Source organism: Lutzomyia longipalpis, chromosome 4, assembly GCF_024334085.1.
Source record: "Lutzomyia longipalpis isolate SR_M1_2022 chromosome 4, ASM2433408v1".
Taxonomy (NCBI): Eukaryota; Metazoa; Arthropoda; class Insecta; order Diptera; family Psychodidae; genus Lutzomyia; species Lutzomyia longipalpis.
The window spans coordinates 23,588,241-23,610,356 of record NC_074710.1 but is presented as its reverse complement, the minus strand read 5'-3'; the positions used below and the strand labels follow the sequence as shown (position 1 = coordinate 23,610,356).

Sequence of the window (22,116 nt, the reverse complement as noted above, 5' to 3'; positions counted from 1 at the left end):
GACGTTTACTTTTATTATTCATCAACACTTTTCATACGTTTGACGTTCTAATTATGATCTTTGATATTTCTTTTCTAACCTTCGACGTTTCTTTTTAACGTTTTCACAATTCTTTTTAATGTTTAATGCACAAACATTTTCTGATGTTTGACGTTTTTCTCTCACGTTTGACTTTTTTTGTGTTTGTGATTTCTTTTCTAACGTTTAAATATTCTTTATATGGAGAACGTTTAATGTTCTTTCCTTTTTCATCATTTGTCTTCATTTTTTTAAATTAAAGATTTTTTTCAATGTTTGATTTTTTTTTCTTATATTCATCATTTCTATTTTAATTTTTGACGTTCCATTTCAAACGTTCGGAGTTTTTTTTAACGTCTTTCTCTTTGATTTTACTTTACGTATTTTTTCTGTAACTTGACGTTTTTTACGTTTAACATTTCTTTTAAATCTGTAGATGCTTCTTTGTTTTCTAATATTAGACGTTCTTTTTCTAACGTTAGATGTTCTTGTATAATGATAAACGTTTATTTTCTAACAAAGTTAGTAATAACACCGCTTTAATGTCATTTACTACTACACCAAAATACTTTTACTCAATAATTTAGAAAAAAAAAATAAACTAATGAAAGCCCCTTCCAAGCTATAAAATATTAAGAATTTATTCATAAAAACTTTAAACGGCATTCGCAAAAAGAAAATCTCACAAATAATTTCCAGGAATCATTTAACATTTATTTTTTGCTTCAAGTGTCCGAAGTTTTTTACACATGAGTGTACTTTTTACCCCCATGGCCTGTTAGTGCGGGTACAACTTGGTGAGCTTCCAACACACTAAAGTGCAAATAAGCTCGATAATCGCGCGTCTCGGCAAACGATACAAACGAGGCGATCCACATGCTACCTTCCACCACATGCACACCACAAAATTACTTATATACAAGCCCCATGCTAAAGCCGCAGAATTGTCAGTTGCTATTCAGCTAGCATCGTGTTGTGATCGCTAAAGCTCAGCGTCTTGAAGCTTTTCCGAGTTTTCTCTCGCTTCCCACTGAAACTTCCAATTTATTCAGGAGGGATTTTGTGCGTGGAGACATCCCCCATTCGGCCTATTTATTGTGCAGCTATGTATTGTAAAAATTGCAAATTATCCACTAAATCGCGAATTAATTTTTGGTTGAATTTTCTGTGAAAATTTTCCAAAATTTTCGGGGGTGTGAAAATCGCGTGAAGGTGTGTTTAAGTATAAATTAATTTAAAATTCAGAGCAACTCATCTTCCGTCCTAAAGGTGAGAACTTTTTAATACAAAGAAGGATTTTTACACTAAATGCCGTTCATATCGAGCAATGTTTGTTCTTTCAAGAGTTTTTTTTTGTGTTTTTATATCAAAAGAAATTTTATAATTTAACCGTTGAAAATTAGACAAAGAAAAGTTCTTTAGAGAAAAATTGAGCCAAGAAGATCAATGAATTTTCAAAGAATTAATTTAAATTGCTCGTTGTGCATAACATCCCGTGTAAATGTGAGGCGGAGGAGACTCTTTACAACAATATCGATTAATTTGTTTTACAAAGTTCCGCATGTTCTTCGTTGTTTAAAATTTTCTAATGAAAAAAAAACCAGCATTAACACGTGGACTAAATTTTCCATTTTTTCTCGTTCTAGTTTTTCAAACGGAAGGGCAAACAACGTCATCAGTATTTCGTTTTCCAACATATTACAAATTAAATAAGAAAAATAATAATAAATTCAATATACTTCGAATAAGCATCTGGCTGAGACAGAGCTGAGAAAAAAAAACAGTGCAAAACATTTTGAAGGAGATAAAAAAGCGCGCGAAACTGCATTTAAAATATACATAATATTTTTACAAAGTAAAAGAAAAATAAATCCCGGATTAACATTTAATCATATAGCTGTGCGTGGACGCGTGGACTGTACAAGTGAATAAATAAGAGAATTAATCAATTTAAATTAATAAAAAATTAAAATAAAATCTGTGATAGAGATTCAGGAGAGGAAAACACGCGGAAAAAAATGACTGTCTCCAAGGAGTTTATCTGCGAACAAACTAATGAACCGCCCAAGAGTAAGTAGAACCACAATATAAAAATAAAAATAAAATATATTAATATTTTATTCAAATCCACGCGTGATTGCCTCAATTTTTCCTCCTCTATTTATTCACAACTTAACACTTGAAACCCAATGGTGACACCGAGTGTAGTTCAGAGCAATAAATGAACCCGCATAATTGCGGAAAAGTCAATTTATTTGCAAAAGAGCCAAGAAGGAGTGGAAAAAAAATAGATCAGTCTCCAATGTGTGGATTTAAGTGTTCTTCCTTCACCTTGGCACAGGCCACGCTCAAGTTCTTCGCAATTGATGTTAGAAATAATAAAAAAAATCAAAGTTCCGCGTATTTGCAAATGATACTGAATGCGGCACATTTTTTTTCTTCAATTTTTTCATTTTACTTCACTCCAACTGAAGATCTTGCGTGCATTGGGTGGGTGTTTGGTGGGAAAAAAATGTGTCAAGTGCGATGTCAGGTAAAATAGGTCGAGATAGTGCTTCAACGCACCTTCGAGATAACTCCGCATTTTGTCGTTTCTTTCTTTGTAATCCTCCTTTGAAGTCGTCGCCCGTAATCAATAAACAATCAATCGATTTGCGCCCTCGTTGAAGGATATTGTCTTATTACTCTTTTTCCAAACTTAATCGAAGAGATTAATTTGTTGAAAGAATTTGGATAAATGGAATTTCTTCAGCTGTATTTTTCCCTATTGTGCCCCATTTTTTTCTTCTTCACGGCAATGCGCATTCATTCATGATGCAAAGACGTGAGAAAAATCTTTGCAATTGAAATTCTAAAATAATTATATTTAAAAGTAAAAGGAATTTAATTAAAGAAGAAAAAAAACGTACTGCGGCAGAGATTAGAAATGGAAATTTTGAAAAGTATAAAATACGTTGGTGACTGGAAAATAATTGTGTTGCATCAAAATGAATTTTCTTTGTCAGGGGCCCCTTAAGGTAAACTCAACAGAGATTCTGATGGTTTAATTTTCTTCTTCTATCGTTAAGAGAAAATATTATTTCTTTAATTCCTTTTCGAAAAAAAATCAAAGCTCTTCAGAGCTTTCGCTGACCTCGCAATTCTCAAACTTTTTCTATAACTCGTAAAAATTATTCTTTATTTAATCAATAAAACAAAAATTAAATCGAGACAATTCAGATCCGCCTTTGAGCACAATGATCGAAACTACGTACAACGAATTTTTTTTGGGAATCTCCTCTCTTTGTTAAACACTCAATAAAATACTTCTTTTATTGTTTCTTCGTACGATTTGGTCGCTTCTTGTAAACCATAACGCCACGCGGGGTGATCTCACAGTTCGTAAGAATGATTTTTCACGTGAAATTGAAGTTCAAGAAGGAAGAAAAAAAGAACATATTTGCCCACAAATCAATTTCCTGCATTAGCATCTTTATTGATGGATAAATACCAATTTTGTTAATACTTCATTAAGCCGCACATATTTGCCAAATGCAAACTAACAGTTAGCTTAAGAACAAATATATGCGCGAATTTTTGGGGAAAATACGCGGCATAGAGTAGATTTTTTTTTTAAACTTAATTTTGGAGAATTCTCGAGGAACCACCATCGTTTGGCAAAATCAATGGAAAATTTCCCTCATCCACCCATGCACACGGCAGAATATTCTTTGAGTAAATATTTGTGCCCATAGAGCTCAATGAAGATGTTTGATTTGTAAGAAGTCTTTTCAATATGATCGCAGGAATTGTTTAAATGGGGTTTGCACTGTGAAAAGCCCCGATTAAGATGTGCTTTTCTTATCAAACTTTTACGCGAGAAAAAAAGAAGAGGCAACGGTATCGCAATAAAATGCCACTTGAGGTGAAATTGCGAAGAGAAATGTGGACGATACGATGATCTCCACGTGAAACAGATTGTGTAGTAAATTAGACTATAGGGTGTCTCAGGATAAACGGGAAATGTCTTGAAAATGTTTAAAATTATGTCTAACTGGAGAAACATTCAGGAAATTGAAAAAAAAGACTTCTCATATTCCACTGGAATCAGCCTTTACATATTTGACTTTAAATGCGAACTTTGACGTTTTTCTTTCAATGCCTGAAACATTTGCGTCATTGTTTCATTGGTGAATTTATAATCAGAGTATTTTTCAATCATTAATTTTTTTTTTAAAAAGATCTTTAAACCTATTTTGGATTATTTTTTTTTTAACTCTTTTAGTATTTCCGCTTTTTTAAACGAATGAAACATTCGCGTCAGTGTTTCATCGGTGACTTTATAACAATATGTTTATCAATCAGACATTCGAAACACCTCCTTTATTCTGTTTCTTAGTTAAATATTTTTTAGTGTATTTTTTTTCTTTATTTAAATTAATGAAACATTCGCTCTAATGTTTAATCCAGAATAGTTTTCAAGATCAAAACTGTGAATTTTTCCTCAAATAAAATATTTTTTTTTAACTTGAAGAAAGAAGTATAAAACAGAGTTTTCATGACAATACTTGTGAATTCACGTGAAGATAAAAAAAAACTAACTACATACATATGTTTCAATTCTCGCGCTTTGAAGTTTGCATATATTATTGAATGGAAAATAAATAAATTGAAAAAAAGCGTGTTCGCAATTTTTTTACTCAATAGAAAATGTATGCTCCTCAAGTTGACGGCATAGAGTAAATAAATGTTTAACACAATTGCCAATAGAGTGGATCATTTACACTGTTTTGACGATGTGTCATACATTAAAACATGGTGTTGGAACCATTGAAAGTATCACGCAAAAATTCGCCACCGTTCATGGTAATTTGTAGGCGTTTTGCATCAACATAAATACCCTAAATGTCTATGGAAGCATACCAGGCGGAAGTCCCGGCGCATTTTTTTTCTTGCTTGCTTGCAAAGTTGCGGCTTCATAGGTGAGGCGTTTGAGACACACAGCAAAATATTGTTATTCCCTTTTAGCTCAATGCACCTCAATCTCGTACTACATTGTGTGAGTCAACGAGCATGTTTATACTGTTCTGTTTACATTTTAATTTCACTTTCCGTAAACTGATTATGTGCACTTTTTATGCACACGGCATTCAAGTACTTTATCGCACACCTGACGCAGCACCGATTGAGGCTTCTTTATAAGCTCCTCTTCTGTTTATGGGTTCAAGGAAGACAAGACTTTGAGGAAAAGATCATATTTTTCTGATCTGATATCATGCTGATTTCGACGTAAATAATTTTTAACGGTTAAAGTAAAATTTCTGCGGTTCTCCTTTAAAAGATTCAGCTAAAAAGAATCAAAATTATAGTTCAATTTATTCTCATCAATGGACGAATGTTGCTGTTGCCAAAGTTTTATTGAAAAAGGAGTTTATTCACTTTGTTCGTATTCTAACTTTATTCATAAAACAATTCAAGAAATCTCAAAAAGATTCGTCATTTTTTCTAATACGAAAATGAAAAAAAAAATTAAAAAAAAAGATTTATTTAAGTCATTACGTCTTCTTGCTTTATTATATGCCAAGAAGCATATGCTTCATGGCTTCAAGTGATATATTTTCTTAAATAAAAAGCTCAGTAAAAAACTATTCTAAAAAGCCTTTCTTATATGAAGTTTTGACAGAGTTATGTTTGTTTTCTTCGGAATGACCGAAAGATAAATCAACTGAAGCATCAAAGCATATGCTTTATGCACAAACTCCCACAAAAAAATAATGTTCTTTTTGCAAAAAAATTAACTTCCTGTTTTCCGTTAAAAAAATCTTTTAATTCATATTTTTTCCCTCAATAAAATCCACAAAATCACGCACGAATGAAACATTGAAAAAAATCAACAATAATCAACCTTCCCCTTAAAACTTTTATTTGCTATCTCGCATTTAATCTACATTTTTTACACAACTTGAGTACAAAGTAACATAACCCTTTAAGTCAGACAGTTTTGATTTTAATGGCCTTTCCGTGGTGACCTTACGTACGGTTATTGTATGAACTTTAATCTATTTGTAAGTTTGCACATAAAATGAGGAATGGGGATTTAATTTTTGGAGTCTGTATCTTTTTGTCTGACTTCTGACTCAGAACGACGGTAAATTTTTATTGTATAAACCCTTTCGTGACGTTAAAGGATTTTTTTATAAGACTTTAAGAAAAGTTAAAAAAAAAGAGATTTTATTCAAAAAGTTGTAAGTTATGTCGAAATCAGTCCAATATGCGTCGGTGACTCATAACGAAAGCATCTATTATCTAAAATTCCCTCTTGAAAGGGTTAAGTGGGTCAAGAAGGAACTTTTTTTTGAAGTAGGTGTATCATGAAAGCTGCTTCGTGTGTTGGCAATAAAATGAATGAAGAATTCAATCTACGCAGCTATCTCCCGAAGAGTACTCGAAAAGACAATGACGTAAACCCTTTTAGGACACAATTTTTTCCGCCGGAGCTTTCAATTTAAAAGTTCTATGACCACAATGTAGTTTATCGTGTAATCATTTGAGCTTTTCAGTAAATAATAAAGTGCGATCTTCATGCAAAAAAGATTTACGATCTGAACACGCGAGACATCTGCCTTGTCTCTGCATTATCTTCCCTCCAACCCCGCTAAACTATTTAAAAGATCCGTCAGGAGATTTCCGGAATTGATATAAATTTAATTGTTCTCATTTATACGCAATAAGTACTTTTGAAACGCCGGGCGGTGTCCATTTTAATTGATCTTAATTTCAGTGGAAAAAAACTTCTTTTATTACCTTCTATCTGATTGTATCAATTTGAGATTAGCCATGTACTTAATTGACCGAATACCTTTAGTTGCCCCTTGAACGGGGGATTTATTGTCGATTAGCTAGTACACAGGGCACTTGAGGTGGAAAATTTGGGATTTTTGGGAAATACAGTCGTGCTCTCGTGGTGGGACCGCTTTCAATAGGACCGCTCGGTGGTAGGACGGCCTAAAAGCGGGGAAATTTGCCTTCGTAGTGGGACAATTGGTACCATGCCTCCGCAATAGGACGAAGGGGAAGGTGAAGTTTTCACCTCCGTACTTGAAACTCACCACTATTTCTAGAAACTTCCAACGAAACGTATTCAACAGAAAAACATATTTTTCCCTTTAATTCACTAATTAAGCCTTTTTAAACTAATCTATTAAATATTTCTTTAAAAATAATTACCTACGAAAGAATTAATTTTTGACGAATTTATTGAAAAAAAATATGAACTATTTTCATGAATATTTATTTGGTATTTCATATAAATGCGTATGTGAAATAGTTGGTATTCCACATAGGAAAAATATCTTCAAATGAAAAAATCATTCCAAAAAAAATTAAACTCGAACTTTATTCAGGGACTTTTTAAACAATAATTTATTTCCGGGTTCTTCGTCGTTTTTAAACATTCGTCATTTCTAAAATATAGTGGAAAACTTTTTCCAACAGTTAAATAATAGCCAAACAGATAAACATAACCTCATTTTTTAAAAATTTAGTGTGCAAAAAACGTGAAAATTACCGGATAAACTGCAATGAACGGTGTCCGGCGGGTTACCCTTTATACTATTAAATAATATTCTAGTCGAAAATTTGCATAATTCACATTTTTTGTGACATAAGAAAAATTGCGTTTTTTTTTATTTTAGTATTTTACGGCCGCGAACCTCATGTACATAGGGCCAAAAAATTGAGGTTATGTTCGGAGAAACCTTTTTTCTCGCGTAAAATATGGTTGCGTAATTCGGCTGTAGGTTTACGAAAAGGAAATTTTCAGTCAAGCAAAACATAACCTCAAAATAAATTTATTTTTTTCCAACCGATAATTCCTTCAATTCCGAGTTATTTTTACAACAAATTTAGTAAGGTTATGTTAGCAGGCACATACCTAATTTAGCTGAAATTTTTTAGGTTATGATGAAGCGAGAGAAGCCAAAAATGTTAAAAGATGTGCCTGTCTTGTCAAAAAAATACATCAGGAAGTTCCTAAGATTCTTTAGAAACTTCCTGATGCCAAGATTTTAATGATTGAACAATTTTCAGCAAACCCTTTGCAGTTACGGGAAGGACCCATTTTTGTGAAAAATAAGTGTGAGAGTTTTGGCATGGAAAATAATTAAGAGGGTGAAGGGCATCCCTCCGGGGGGTTTTCATAGCATTTCATTCCATAAATCGCACAGTTTTTGCACATGAAAATTTACTTTGAGGTTATGTTTGGGGGGGAGAGGGAATTTTCCTCAATTAAACGTGAGTGAGTATAATTTTGCGCCCTGGGAAAATCTTCCACTTAACATAACCTGAATGCACATTTTGTGAAAAAAAAACCGAATTATGCAAATTTTCGTCTAGAAAATGAAATAAGAGCAATTCATTTTTCCCATAATTCTCACTTTTTTGCACAAAAAAATATGTTTGAGGTTATGTTAGCGCAAAAAATAATCCGCTAAGTGTCAAAAAATACTTCTCACGAAGACGTCAACCAAAATACGCCTCCGTCTGTTCAAAGCCATAGGATAAAAAATAACGATTTTTAATGTCCCTTATAATCTGGAAATTTCCAGTTTTTCCTTCTCGCGGGATAAGACTTATTAAGTGGATAATAAAAATGTTAAAAAAAAACCGATGACAAATTTTTTTTCCAAATTCTTGAAAAAAAACGTCCATATTGCACCATTCTCCCCTACACAAACGAGATCTACAGAATTGACAAAATTGGACCAGTCTCCCCTAATAAACAGCTGACAAAAATTTCACCACTTCACCTCAATTCGCCGCAACTTCATTCTCTTCTCGTACTTTTTCATCAATTTTCTTCATCTTCAAAGAAAATGAAGAAAAAAGTAATTTTGATTAGTTTAATCGCCCTTAAAACGATTTCTAAGTGTTATTGTGATATGGTGAAGTGTATTTGAGGAGAAAAAATTAATCAGGTTAGTCAATTCAGTGAAAAAATCGACATGAAAGACGGACCGTCCCACCACGAAGCAAGAAGCCCAGTTTTCTTTTCCATTTTCCTGGCTCATTTTCCTCAGGGTTGCATTTTCTTTGCCATTTCATGAAGTTTAGAGGCTATCTGAAGATGCCTGCCCAAAAATTTTCCGCAAATATATTCCTCCGAGCTCAGATTTCGTGGTGGGACGGATTTGCTAGAACCGGGTTGGTCCCACTGCACATTCACGACTGTAGTGAGAGTGAAGTGGGACAATAAATGAGACCTTTACAACTTTTGAAACATTCCTGGAAATGTAATTAAATAATCCGACTAATCTGACTCAGACTGACACAGCAGAATTTTCTTTATGAGGAAGTGTTGTTTAAGAAACGTTATAGGCTGTTAAATTTCTTTCAGGTGGTCATTTTAATATCTCTTAATTTATTTATTTTTTAATTTATAATTTTCAATAAATTCATACTTTAAAGTAAAGAACGTTCTGGTTATTTTCTTACCTTAATCAAAACTATTAGAAAAAGGAGATTATTCACCCTTTAAACTTTAAAACTTTTTGGAATAGCAAACTAATTTTCCCTTTAAAGTAATTTATGTAAAAGAACGAAAAAAAAAAGAAAAAATAGGCTCCTAAACGAAATGCAAAAGCTTAGCTTTCATTGTAAGTACTAATTCTTACTTTTTTGTGAGTAAAGCATATGCTTTAGAGCGTTAGCTCCGTGTAAAACTATCCTAAAACAGTTACAACAGATTTAGGCTAGTTTTCTTTGGAGTTTTTTTTTAAATAATTATATCTTATTCTAAATTTAAAATTAAGCTTATACATTTATGCTTCAAAATATATTTAAAAGTCTCAATCTCTCTAGTAATTCCATTCGTTTATTTCCCAGGAATTCGTTGTTCTTATTCCTACTCATATTTTTGTTAATTACATTTTTCAAAACACCTGAAAAAATACTCAAATAAACAGAGAAATATTATTGATTGCTTTATTGATCATGCAAATATCGATGATTTCATGAAAATTTCACAACATAAGTACAAAATATGCCTCAATGCGTGACATCTTTGGAATTCCCCGAGAAGTAAAAAAAAGAAAAATTTCCAGAAAAGTTTTTCAGGGGATCCTGTAAAGATTTTCCAAACTTTGCAATCGATTCAAATATATCTTTCCAACAAAAGCTGATTAAAAATGATTTAAGTGTTTTTTTACGCCTACAACAGAAGCTCAATAAATTACAAGAGAACATCTTTAGAGTGGGTTTGTGCGATAAGAAGAATTGATTAGAAAAGCCAACAACTGTTTGGCTGATTAATTTGTGTGTGAGATGTGTGTGATAAGTTAAAAAAAATGCATGTTGTTATTAATATAATTATTTGCTAAGTACTCTAATGAGCAGCTTTAATTAAAAGAAATAAATTGCACATAATTGGAAATTTCATTGAGATGAATTTTCTTACTTAGCGCTTTTTTTGTCTAATCAGAATAGAATATCTTCTACTTTGGCGTTAAAGTAGAAGAAGAGCTTTCTGTGGAGGCTGCGGACGAGGTGATGGACAAACGCTTCGCGAGACTTATTCTTTCTTCGGCAACAGGTGAAAAGTGCGTGTTGCGAAGAGTTTTTATTTATTTATTTTTAATTTGGCTCTGTACTTGACTCTGTTCATTGTATGTAGTTATTACATACCCAATGAACAGAACAATTTTGTAAATAATACAGTGCGGACTTAATTGATTATTTAATCGCAATCATGTTAAATAATATTTTAAAAATTAATTTTTCAATCATTTCTCAATTTTCGAATAATTCTCGATCTCTCAACATTCTCGAACATTTTTTTCTTGACTCATCTTTGAGAATTTATTAAAATAAATGAAAAAAACTACGAACCGTGTGCGGAAATACTCAAGTAAATACGTTATAGAGAGCAATTAAAATGTAATTTTTCTCTCACTTTGTACATTGCAATGCATAAGGTTAGATTCATTGCAACAATTTACGTGACTACAAAAGTCTCACGATGGGGATGTTGTTTCAGTTTATTTGTTGAGTATCTAGAAAAATCCTATACCTCCCATTGGAATGCTTCACATTCGTAAACTACCTGATTCCAGACTCTGACGAACTTGACACAATTTCATTCCATACAGTGTTTTTTATGCTCATTTTTTACTCCATTTTACTTTCACGAAAAAATCCATTAAAAATGACGCTAAAAGAGAACTTGAATGTTCCACACAGAAACACATAAAAAATTAAAAATTCCGCACAGTCAATGCATTCCTCGCGGGTGAACCAGGAAGTCCTAAAAAGTGTGATGTTTAGCATTTAGCACGTGCATAATCGCATTCATGCTCTCCTACATTGTAGAGGCATTGGCGCCCAAAGGAGGTAGTATGAACTGTGCAATTGATAGTAGTAAACAACATTTAAAACAGCAACAAGGTTAGTTTGCTCTACGCGCGTTCATGATCAACTCGTGTGACCATCGATGAAACATTCACCCTGTCTTGGATTTGTGTGCAATATCTCTCTGTGCCACGATAAACTCTTCCACTTGTATGCCACCGTGTGTGACTTTTTGACTTTCGCTCTCATTTTTCATTTCACTTAAACAGAAATGCCTTAAGGGGAAAGTACAGTGCCCAGCAGAATTATAAGGGCAAGTTACAAATAGAATTCGGAGGGTACTAAATAAATTCTTTTTCAGGGAATATCCGGGAAAATGTTGAGAACACTAATGGATTGACATTTTAAGTAATATCATTGTAGAAGGATTTTATATAGTAATACAATCTCGGAAGGGATGAAAAAATCCAAGAGTTCCGTACCTTCCTCTTTTGAGGGGAACGTAGATGGCGCGCGGACTGGTGCAAATTCGGGGGTAAGCGAAATGCAAGGAGGACCTTCCTCCCATTCACAAGATCATTTGCTTTCGAGCGCTCATGGTGATCACTTAAAGGGTCGCATGAGCTGAGCGTTTTTTCTATATGGACTTTTTTCTATATGGACTTTTTTCTGTATGAACTTTTTTTTGTACCTACGATGAGTGGGTTGCAGAAGAGGTGCACAAAAAAGGGCTGAAGGAAGAAAAATGTACACGGAGTTGAGTTCAAAACTTGCAACATTTTTGGTTGTACATGAGTGGGAATGAACAGAAATACATTTTCTTTCCCTTTTGCACAATGAGATCTTCCAAAGTCTTGAAGAACACAAATTTTGTCTTTTCGAGCAAAATTCTGCCTCAAACACGCTAGCTCATTCGAGACGAGCTGATATTGTTACTAATGAATTTAAAATACTCAACATAAACTTTTATTTACTTTTTTTTTTTTTTTAGAAGTTTTTTCAATCTCTTTTTAAGACAACTTTGAATCAAAAATTTACTTTTAAAGGTTAGTAAAATAATAATTTTGAAAACTCCGTGAAAATATTAGGTAAATTAAAAAAATATATAGGTATCTAATTTTAAAAAATTAGATTCAAAAAATGAAATTGAATTGATTAAAATATAATAATTAATCAATATTTGGCTAGACCAGAATAATAGAAAAATTCTATTTGCGGGTTTAACCCTCCGTATACTATGAGGGGTAGGTGACCAACCCTAGAGCTATACTTCGAATTATTACGCCTTAGTTCTTAGAGATATAGAACCAAGCTTTGAGAAATAAGTTTTTTGGTTATCTGAGAAGATTGTGTAAAAATTTCAGGTCAATCCGACCACCAGAATAAAAGTTATAAGGAAAAAATATAAAAAGAGGGAATTCAAAAATTGTTGTAACAGTCAAAATTCCATTTTCTCTTCACTTTGTCACTATTTGTCTCTTTCTAGAAGATTCTAACCTCAAAAAATTATTGAAAAAAATCATCAAAAAATCCATTAAAAAATTTATTTTTGTGTTCAAAATGGATAAAAGACTTATTAGGGAGTACCAAGGAGTCTATTAAAGCTCATTTGACTGAAAGATTTTGCTTTTTTGCAAAAAAATCTATGGGGTCAGTCACCTACCCCATTGTAATGCACGTATGTAAGTGTTTTGGTCACAGCACGGAGGGTTAAGGCGTTTAAAAAACAAAGTAAACAAAACTTTTTATAATTTTCAGCGATGTTTCAGCATAGTGCTACTTGGAATTTAGGATTTATAATTGTGTTTGAAGTACAATAGTACATCGAGTACATCATTATGTTGAAAAGATAGTCAGATTAATATTTTAAGAATAAAAAAAGAATTTTTTTGAGGCTTCCAAAAATACTTTTCGCGTGTTAAGAAAAAAAATATTCTTAAATATTTTCCTTTTAGCGCTTTTTAAATCTTTATATTTCTTCATTAACTGGGTAGTGCAGAATACGAAACGGATGAGTGGTTTTTACTAACTTAAAGGGATTTCTCAGTATAATTATTTTAACCTGAACATGTCAATTGGGGCGAATTTAGTCGCTAATGTAAACAGTATGGAGTTGCTTGCTTCGCTCCAATTTACCTCGCCTCGCTTCGCGGGGATTAGTTGCAAATTTTAGATAAAAATTTATTGTGGCGGAATATATTAACGAATAGAGATTCAAATCTTTATCTAAAAATTAGGCTATGTACTTGAATGGAGTTTAAAGGGGAATAAGTACGGCCACTCGAAATCGCCTGTTATAAGGAGCCTCTGCACCAAATTTCATCGCGATCGGTCAAACGGCGTAGATTTCTATAGCTGTACAGACACGAAGATTACCAAAAAACAGACCTTTCTTTATTAATAGATAGATAGGTATTTTCTAGCCTTCCATTCGAAAAATGCCATGATTGATATATTTGTGTAATTCTCTGCTTTAGTGGTTAGAACACCACGGATTTGTAACGAATTAAAAGATGAGAGGTTAGATTAGAGACTGCAATTAATATCTTAGGTGAAAAATCATTTCAAATATCGGAAAATATCATCAACCTAATTTACCCCACCGGTGACTATATTTATCCATCGACTTTCACGAAAAGCAAAAGTGGAAAGATAGGAAATGCTCAAAAAACTCATATTCCCTCGAATGGCCTTAAAAAATTGTAAGACAGAAAATATCGTATTAGATTGACCTATCGAGGACAATATCTTGCCTTAATTTGCCCCAGCCCCAGACCAGATCGTGAGCCCCAATTTTTTTAATTTATTTATTATATAAATTTTTCTGTCCGATAATCCATACGATTTCACACTTATAAATCCTAAAGGTGCGACAAAAAATATGCCGAAACATCGCTGAAAAGTATAAAAGATTGTGTTTACTTTGTTCGTTAAACCGACAAATTGAATTTATATTACTCTGGTCTAGCCAAATATTGATTAATTATTATATTTCAATCAACTCAATTTTTTTAATTTAATTTTTTTTCTTTTATTTTATTAACCTTTAAAAGTAAATTTTTGATTCAAAGTTGTCTTAAAAAGAGATTGAAAAAACTTCTAAAAAAAAAAAAAAAGTAAATAAAAGTTTATGTTGAGTATTTTAAATTCATTAGTAACAATATCAGCTCGTCTCGAATGAGCTAGCGTGTTTGAGGCAGAATTTTGCTCGAAAAGACAAAATTTGTGTTCTTCAAGACTTTGGAAGATCTCATTGTGCAAAAGGGAAAGAAAATGTATTTCTGTTCATTCCCACTCATGTACAACCAAAAATGTTGCAAGTTTTGAACTCAACTCCGTGTACATTTTTCTTCCTTCAGCCCTTTTTTGTGCACCTCTTCTGCAACCCACTCATCGTAGGTACAAAAAAAAGTTCATACAGAAAAAAGTCCATATAGAAAAAAGTCCATATAGAAAAAACGCTCAGCTCATGCGACCCTTTAAGTGATCACCATGAGCGCTCGAAAGCAAATGATCTTGTGAATGGGAGGAAGGTCCTCCTTGCATTTCGCTTACCCCCAAATTTCCTTAAAAAGACCTCATGCGCCATCTACCTTCCCCTCAAATGAGGAAGGGCCGAAACGATTTGGGCACTTTCGCCCTTCTTTGTAATACTATGTCTTAGATAGCAAAGGTAATATCTAAATATGTGGTTAACATAAAAATAAATTTGACTACAAAATGCCTATAGAGAGTGTGTATGAATGAAACATAATACAAATGTTTCAATACATGAAGAAGCACAATACAAAATGTTTCATTACATGAAACATTTACGCTTATGTTTCAACGGTTACTTTCGACAAGGTAATTTTCTTGCTTCATGCAATAAGAAAAGACAATTAACGTCATTTTGTGCCATTTTAAACGTTAACGATTTTTATAATGTTTGACATTTCTTTTTTTACGTTTCCTTCTTAACGTTTGACGTTTCTTCCTCAACGTAACATTTTTTCTAACGTTTGACGTATTTGGGGCACAATCAGCAATGTTTTTAAGGGAGACTTTTTGTGTTAAATTCAAATTAGAATGTTTTGACTTATGCAATTCTAACGATTCGAGTATATTTTCTAACGTTAAAGTAAATTATTGCTTGTCGTTTCTTTTACAACTTATAAAAAATTACTGTACAAAAAAAAACCAAAAAATTGGTTGGAATGAAAATATCTTTCAAGTGTGGAAAATTAGCAAAAATTGTCACAAAATGATGTATTAGATTGACATTTTAGTTGGAAAATTTAAAAAAAAATGATTTGATTTCTTTTTCGAAGTAGTCTGCAATGAATAAGCTTTATAAAGCATCTTTGAGGCTTGAATTATTCGAATTTTCAATTAAAAATCCACAGATTTTTTTTGAGTTTATCCTCCTTGTAAATTCATTGGGAAATCCCGGAAAATCCTCGAGATAAAATGCAATTTTCAAGGAACATTCAATAGTTTTATCAAAGAAAAAACTATAGGTAACCTTTTATTGTCAGCTAACTTAACTTGAATAAATATTTATTTAGTGCACTGTAATCAGACGATAAGTGTTAGATATTCGAGATATTCAGTCGATTGCCCATAAAATGAGTGCCTTTTGCACTTTCTGTCTCACTCTGTGACGATTAACCCATGAAAATGAGTGGAAAATTTTAATATTTCGCCGTAGCGTTTACAAAATTTTGCACTTTTTTCCCCGCCTAAGCAATTTCCGTTCGTTTTTGTTTTTCTTACAAATTAGATGAATTTCATAATTTAAAAGCTCAACAATGACACATTTACGTTACACCTCTGATTTTTTTCTTTGGTTTTAATAGGTGGAGGAATTTGTATTTAAATGAATTTTAATGGTTTTCATTCGTCATTTACAGGGTGGCTAATGATAAGAATAAATAGGTACAAAAAATCAGCCATAAGCTTCGTGTAAGATTGAAAATTGAAAACTAAATGCATTTAACCTTGAGAAGAACTATCATTCGTATAAAATAATCACTTTTCAATCTCATTATGTGGCTGTGTTGTTCATGAGTGCGTAAAATGCAAAAGAATTGGAGAACAAAATGTGAAAAAAGCACAAACTAATTGTATGGTGCTCTCGTAAAATTTGCAAGAGAATTCACTGCAATTAGAATAGTCGTAGAGTTAATGGGGGAAAATGACTATTCGTTTTTTTCATGATTATTTCTGATTTTTAGAGCCTCGTAAAGTTGGGAAAAATGGCAGAGATTTTGCATTGAAAATCAATCATTTTGAGCGATGCGACAGGAAAAAAGATTTTCCCACCACGTCTGGCGGCATGCTGTAAAGTAGATTTTCCACCTATTTCCAGCAAATACCGCAAATCATCTTTCAATAAAGCTCAAGCGAAACTCTTTGGAGTTGATCCACCCTTGAGGTGTTATAAATTTTTGCGGTTGATCGCTAATGGCGTACTAAGCATTATCATCACGATCACTTAGCACACAGATTGACTGCGATGACTATATTTGAAGCGATACCACAATAAATAGAAGAGATAGAATTCCATTTAATTTGTTTAACCAAACAAACTCACTTCCGGTTAGATGAAGGGAAGGTACAAAAGGTGCGCAAATGGTGGATTGACAATGAATGTGAATGATCAGTGAGGGAGCACCGCAAAATAGCATTTTATCACCTAAAATTACGAGGTTTAGTCTGCTAATGGGTGAGGTGAGATTTATGATTTTTTTTCTGTTAAAAATTTAATAACAGAAACTTCATTTTATTTAACATTTTACAGTTAATTTTTACCTAGGGGAGACCGGGGTAAAAAGTCAGTGAAAAATTTTCGGAAAAATCTGAAAAAAATATGGTGGAAAGCTCTACCTACGAACCTTTAATAATTGAGGAATAGAGATAGAAAAAAGCGATCTGACACAAAGTTGTGGGCCAGGAAATTTCCTATAAAAGTGACCTATCGAGGAAATTTTCTTAACCCGTGGGAGTCCTGCAGATAAAGATTTATGAAAATTGACTTCTTTTTTATCCCGGTTTTCTCTATTCGAAAATCAGCTGAAGTGTCCAAATTATCCCATATTTCCCTACTATCGTTTCCTTAATCATCTAAAACAATACAATCAGACGATCTTTCAGTTCAAAAATTGACAATGAGTCACTATCTGCAAAACGACGGTTATTTTTAAGTAACTCAATTCAAAGGTTTTTATCCTAAACATTTAGATTTTTAATAAAAATTTCGTATTATCACTATTTTATTCAACCAGGTAGTTAAATAGAGATTTCTATCTCGCTATTATACCTATTTTTACATCTCAATTGCATAATTTGCATCACTAAATATAAAATGAATCACTTCAATCTGGAAATCCATGACTGGCACAAAAGATTTATTTTTAAAAGTAGTTTTTTTTGGTAATTCACTGTATTTGAAATTATTCCTCTAATGAAAGCAATTTGTGTATATTTTCTTACCCATAAGCAGAACTAATTAATCTCCAAAAGACACACTGCAAAGTTAACCAAATGACCGGACAAATGATTTTTTGAGCTTTTGAAAAAAAAGTAAAATATTCTTAACCTTGATCTCTAATAAATTCGACACGGGCTCAAGTCCTTATCACTTACTAACCTCGACCTTTGATACACATTAAATACACAATATACAATTAAATTAAGAAGTAATGTATACATACTAAAAATGCACAACAGTAGCCACCTCTAAACACATGATTTCAACACTATAAAAATGTTTTAGAAGCATTTATGAGACAAGAAGGTAAATTGCTGTCTAATTGTGCGCCAATGTTTTTATTAATTCTTTTATCGTGTTGTTAACTTTGGACATAAAATCGTGGGACAATTAAGATAAATGTCTATGGCAATACATATATATGGAGCATTTACGATGAAGTAAAAAAAATTGACTGGAGGCAAATTCTCCAATTCATCCGAAACAATTAGCTCCCTGTTTTTCACGCTTTATTTGAGAAAATGATGGATTAGAAAAAAATAATCCTGACTGATTCAGCTGAGTGGGTAAAAAAGATTTTATCCAGGTACATAAATCTCAAAAGAAAAAAAAAGTCAACGATTATATATTAAGAATTTATCATCCATAACAGTTATTCTCTCTGAGTAAAACTATGAAAAAAGTGAATCCCATTAAAAATGTAACTATTGGCTAGTTCAAGGCTAATTTCCAATGCTTTTTGCAACGCTTTATTTACATTTTGATGTGAAATGTGGACGTTTTTTGCCGTGTCTGGAGGTAAAATTATTATACATATTTAAACTACCTGGAGGCGCGCTACACATAGCACCTGTCTAAAACGCCATCTGCCGTCCAAATGCCAAATGATTGAACTTTAAGAGATTTGAAGAGTGCCTAATTAATAGGGGTAACTGGGGTAAAATAGTGAATTTGAAAAAAAAAATAAAAATTAATATCTCAAGGATACCCCAGGATTTTTGGAAATGACAAATGTGTGAGGGTTTGGAAAATGGCCTGAAAAAGCATTCTTCCGTTGAGATAGAGAAAAAGCGTCTGAGACAAAGTTGTAGCCCGGAAAATTTCCTATAAAATAGTTGTCAGGGGAAATCTCAAATACACCATTTTACCCCAGGTTCCCCTAATGAACACTCCCACATTTTAGTGATGGAAATAATCATAAGAAAATCATCATGATAAGAATTATCGCGCTTCCAAGGTTGATTCTTATTTGTGAAGAGAGAGATGGTAAAAAAAGTGGGAATTTTTAATCAAATATCTGCAACTTTGATGGTCACTGAATTGACCCAAGGTGCTGATTAAGAAGAACATGCGATTATTGAATGAGTTTTTGAGATATTCCAACCATGAAATGATTTTTTGTGCATCTCTTGGAGAGATAAGAAAGTGAGCTTCAACTTCTTATTCAAATTTAAAATTCATTTATTGATTTATTAACTTGTTTTAATAAGTTTGAGAGTACATAAAGAAACTTTGGTTGCTTGGCTAATTTTAATTTTGAAGGAAAAATAACTTTCTAACATTAATTAATTCTAAGATATTTTATTTTGTTAGCAGTTATTATTATTCTGTTGGAAAATATTCCTTATAATTTCTTATTTAATTTATTTTATTTTATTTAAACTGATTTTTTTTTGTTAAAAAATTATTTTATTCTTCCTTTTCAGTTATTTATGAATTTTTATTAACAATTAGTAACATTCTGTAAGCAATATTTTATTATTCTGTAAGCCAAAATTATTATTCCATCAAACTTAATTCTGTTCACTTTTCTTTTAGTTCTGTCAGCTTTTAATTTTTGGAATTTTGTTATACTTTTAAATTCCTTTGTAAAAAATAATATTCTGTTGGCATTTCATATTATTTTGTCATCCAAGAGTTTAATTCTGTCAGCAAGTACTTTTATTCTGTCAGCGAATTTATCTATTTTGTCAAATGTATGTCAGCAAACAAGTCAGTAAACTCTATGCTAACATAATTTGCCAACCAATGAAATTTGGCTATCAAAATGTAATTTATTTGCTGACAAAAAATTTCTCATTGTGCTGACAAAAATTACTATCAATTTACAAACCAGACATGATCAAATTATCAAGATCAATTTTCACATTGGCTTCCCCTTAGCATGTTGAGAGCTATTATTAAAGCAAAAATTTAACAAATACGCTAATATTCTTGTCTTGATTTGTCATCTCATCGCATACAAAATTATATTATGAGGAAATTAAATAATAAAACGTTCGTGTCTCTTTTGTGATTCATCTGCTAGTGTGTAGTACAATCGGACGTTTTCAATTTTTCACTTAGACTTCATTGAGGTCGTTCAAAAAGTTGTTGATAAGAGATTTTTTTGAAATTGCTTCTGAATTATCCCACAGCACGCATGCACGATAGTTTACTCTTCATTCCAAGCACTCTGCTAAAGTGAAGCTTTGGCATTTGACAAATCATGCAAAATAGTTTTATATCATTTGAATGTCGCTCAGAGTTGATCGTAAATCGAAAGCGAAATTTTTATTATAGCCATTTTAGACCACACAATGGGACTATAATGGAGCAATAAAATGTCTAATCTTCAGTGACAAGGTCTTGCAGAAAAAATCTTTGAATATTTTAAAAGTTATTATTTTGCGAATTTGACTTTTGCAATGTTAGTTGTGAATTTTGTTAAATTGTGGTACATTAAAAAAAAAAGTTTATTGTTCAAAATTAACTTCAGACAGAGGCTTCATTTCAGACAGAATAAAAAAAATCGTTTTCAGAATTTTTGAACCGTAAAATATTTTTTCTGACCAAAAGGAATATTTACAGAATATTTTTTTTAGACAGAATAATAAAATTTGCTTACAGAATAAAAAAAATTGTTGACAAAACTGAATTATCTATTTCATGAATATTTCTCCGGTAAATTAAAAAGGAATACTTAAAGAAATAGTGAAAATAACTTTTACAATAACTTGGCGAATAATAATTTTTGTTTACAGAATAATAAAAAAAATCTTTCAGAATATTTCTAATTGTTAATACAAATTTTGTTAATAATTAAGTTGCGAAGCATTTTCATAAAAGAATTTGTCCTTGGACAAAATTTTAAACAAAAAAAAAGAAAAATTAAGAATATTTGATAACAGAATAAAAAAATCGCTTACAAAATAATTAAATTTTGCTGACAAAATTGAATTCTCAAACCTAAAAATTAATATTTTTTTACAAGAATAAGAATGCTGACAGAATAAAACTTATTTATCATAGAATAAAATTCTCACTGACAGAATAATAGCATTTGCTTACAGAATAAATAAGTTTTGCTGACAAAATTGAATTTTCAACCCGCAAAATTTATAATTTCTTCAGCAGAGCATAAATGCTAACAGAATAAATAGTAACCTACTCTTTGGCATTGAGACTTAAGTGCACTGTGTATGTGTGGCATAATGTTACATTTTTCTCAAAACCAGCTGGTATATTAAATTTTCTCTGCGCAAAGTGAATTCTTTCTCAAACGTGTAGCACTTGATTGTCTGGAGCAACTGCCAAATATTTCGAATTCCCCACAAATGACACGATTCTTGTGTTAAATTGTCTAATAACTGGCGAGATAGATTGAAACACAACAAAAAATTTCTCTCTTCTCTGAGAATATTTCAATCATGATAATGATACGCGCTTAGAGTCTCATCGACCTAGATCATACTTTGAGGTCAATTAAATTTAGAAGTTTTGGGATGTTAAAAAAAAAGAATTTTCAATAATTTACAAAATGTTTATTTTGACGATTCAGGTAGTTTTATCCCCTCCCCTCTCTCTCCTCTTAGCAAAACAAGAAATTTAAGTAAACATATTTTTTCCATCGTGAGATTTTCCCGCCATGACGTCATCGCGTGGAAAGGTTACGAAAGAGATCAAGCATGAAAAAAACTGATATACATAAAATTTTCATTTTGGGCTGTGGCTCATTGAGAAAAAAAGGTGTCTCTGTGTTCATTGAATTTCATTTTGTATTTAAGAAGCACATGCAATAAATTATTGGCATGGCGTCACGTCAATGACCTCACGTGCTGAATTAATTGTTTAACCGGTGTGGTCGAACAGCGAAACGACCGAAGCGCAATTTATTTTCGCGCATGCTCCCCATGCTCACAAAAAATGCATTTTTTCTTCTTTCAAAGAAAAAATCGATTAGAAGTCCTTAAAAAATGAGCTAAATGGGGGAAAAATGTGCCGGAACTACATTTTCTTGTCTCTAAGGCGGACTTCTGAGAAAG

The 22,116-nt window shown here is 32.1% G+C and overlaps 4 protein-coding genes across 4 annotated transcripts in view; 2 read left to right on the top strand and 2 right to left on the bottom strand.

The window, feature by feature from the left end:
* LOC129795035 (probable asparagine--tRNA ligase, mitochondrial) overlaps nucleotides 1–22,116 on the bottom strand; it is a 1,173,171-nt gene that overhangs the window by 657,365 nt on the left and 493,690 nt on the right. The gene's annotated exons all lie outside the window — the stretch shown is intronic.
* LOC129794972 (mucin-2-like) overlaps nucleotides 1–22,116 on the top strand; it is an 826,140-nt gene that overhangs the window by 522,307 nt on the left and 281,717 nt on the right. The gene's annotated exons all lie outside the window — the stretch shown is intronic.
* Nucleotides 1–22,116, bottom strand: part of LOC129795002 (sodium-dependent nutrient amino acid transporter 1-like) — an 899,230-nt gene that overhangs the window by 657,365 nt on the left and 219,749 nt on the right. The window lies entirely within an intron of this gene.
* LOC129795021 (putative inorganic phosphate cotransporter) overlaps nucleotides 957–22,116 on the top strand; it is a 37,577-nt gene continuing 16,417 nt past the window's right edge. Inside the window, exons 1-2 of the mRNA XM_055836029.1 lie at nucleotides 957–1,287; nucleotides 1,665–2,088. Of these exons, the coding sequence (XP_055692004.1) occupies nucleotides 2,037–2,088 (52 nt within the window). The 5' untranslated portion in view covers nucleotides 957–1,287; nucleotides 1,665–2,036. The remainder of the gene's footprint in view (nucleotides 1,288–1,664; nucleotides 2,089–22,116) is intronic.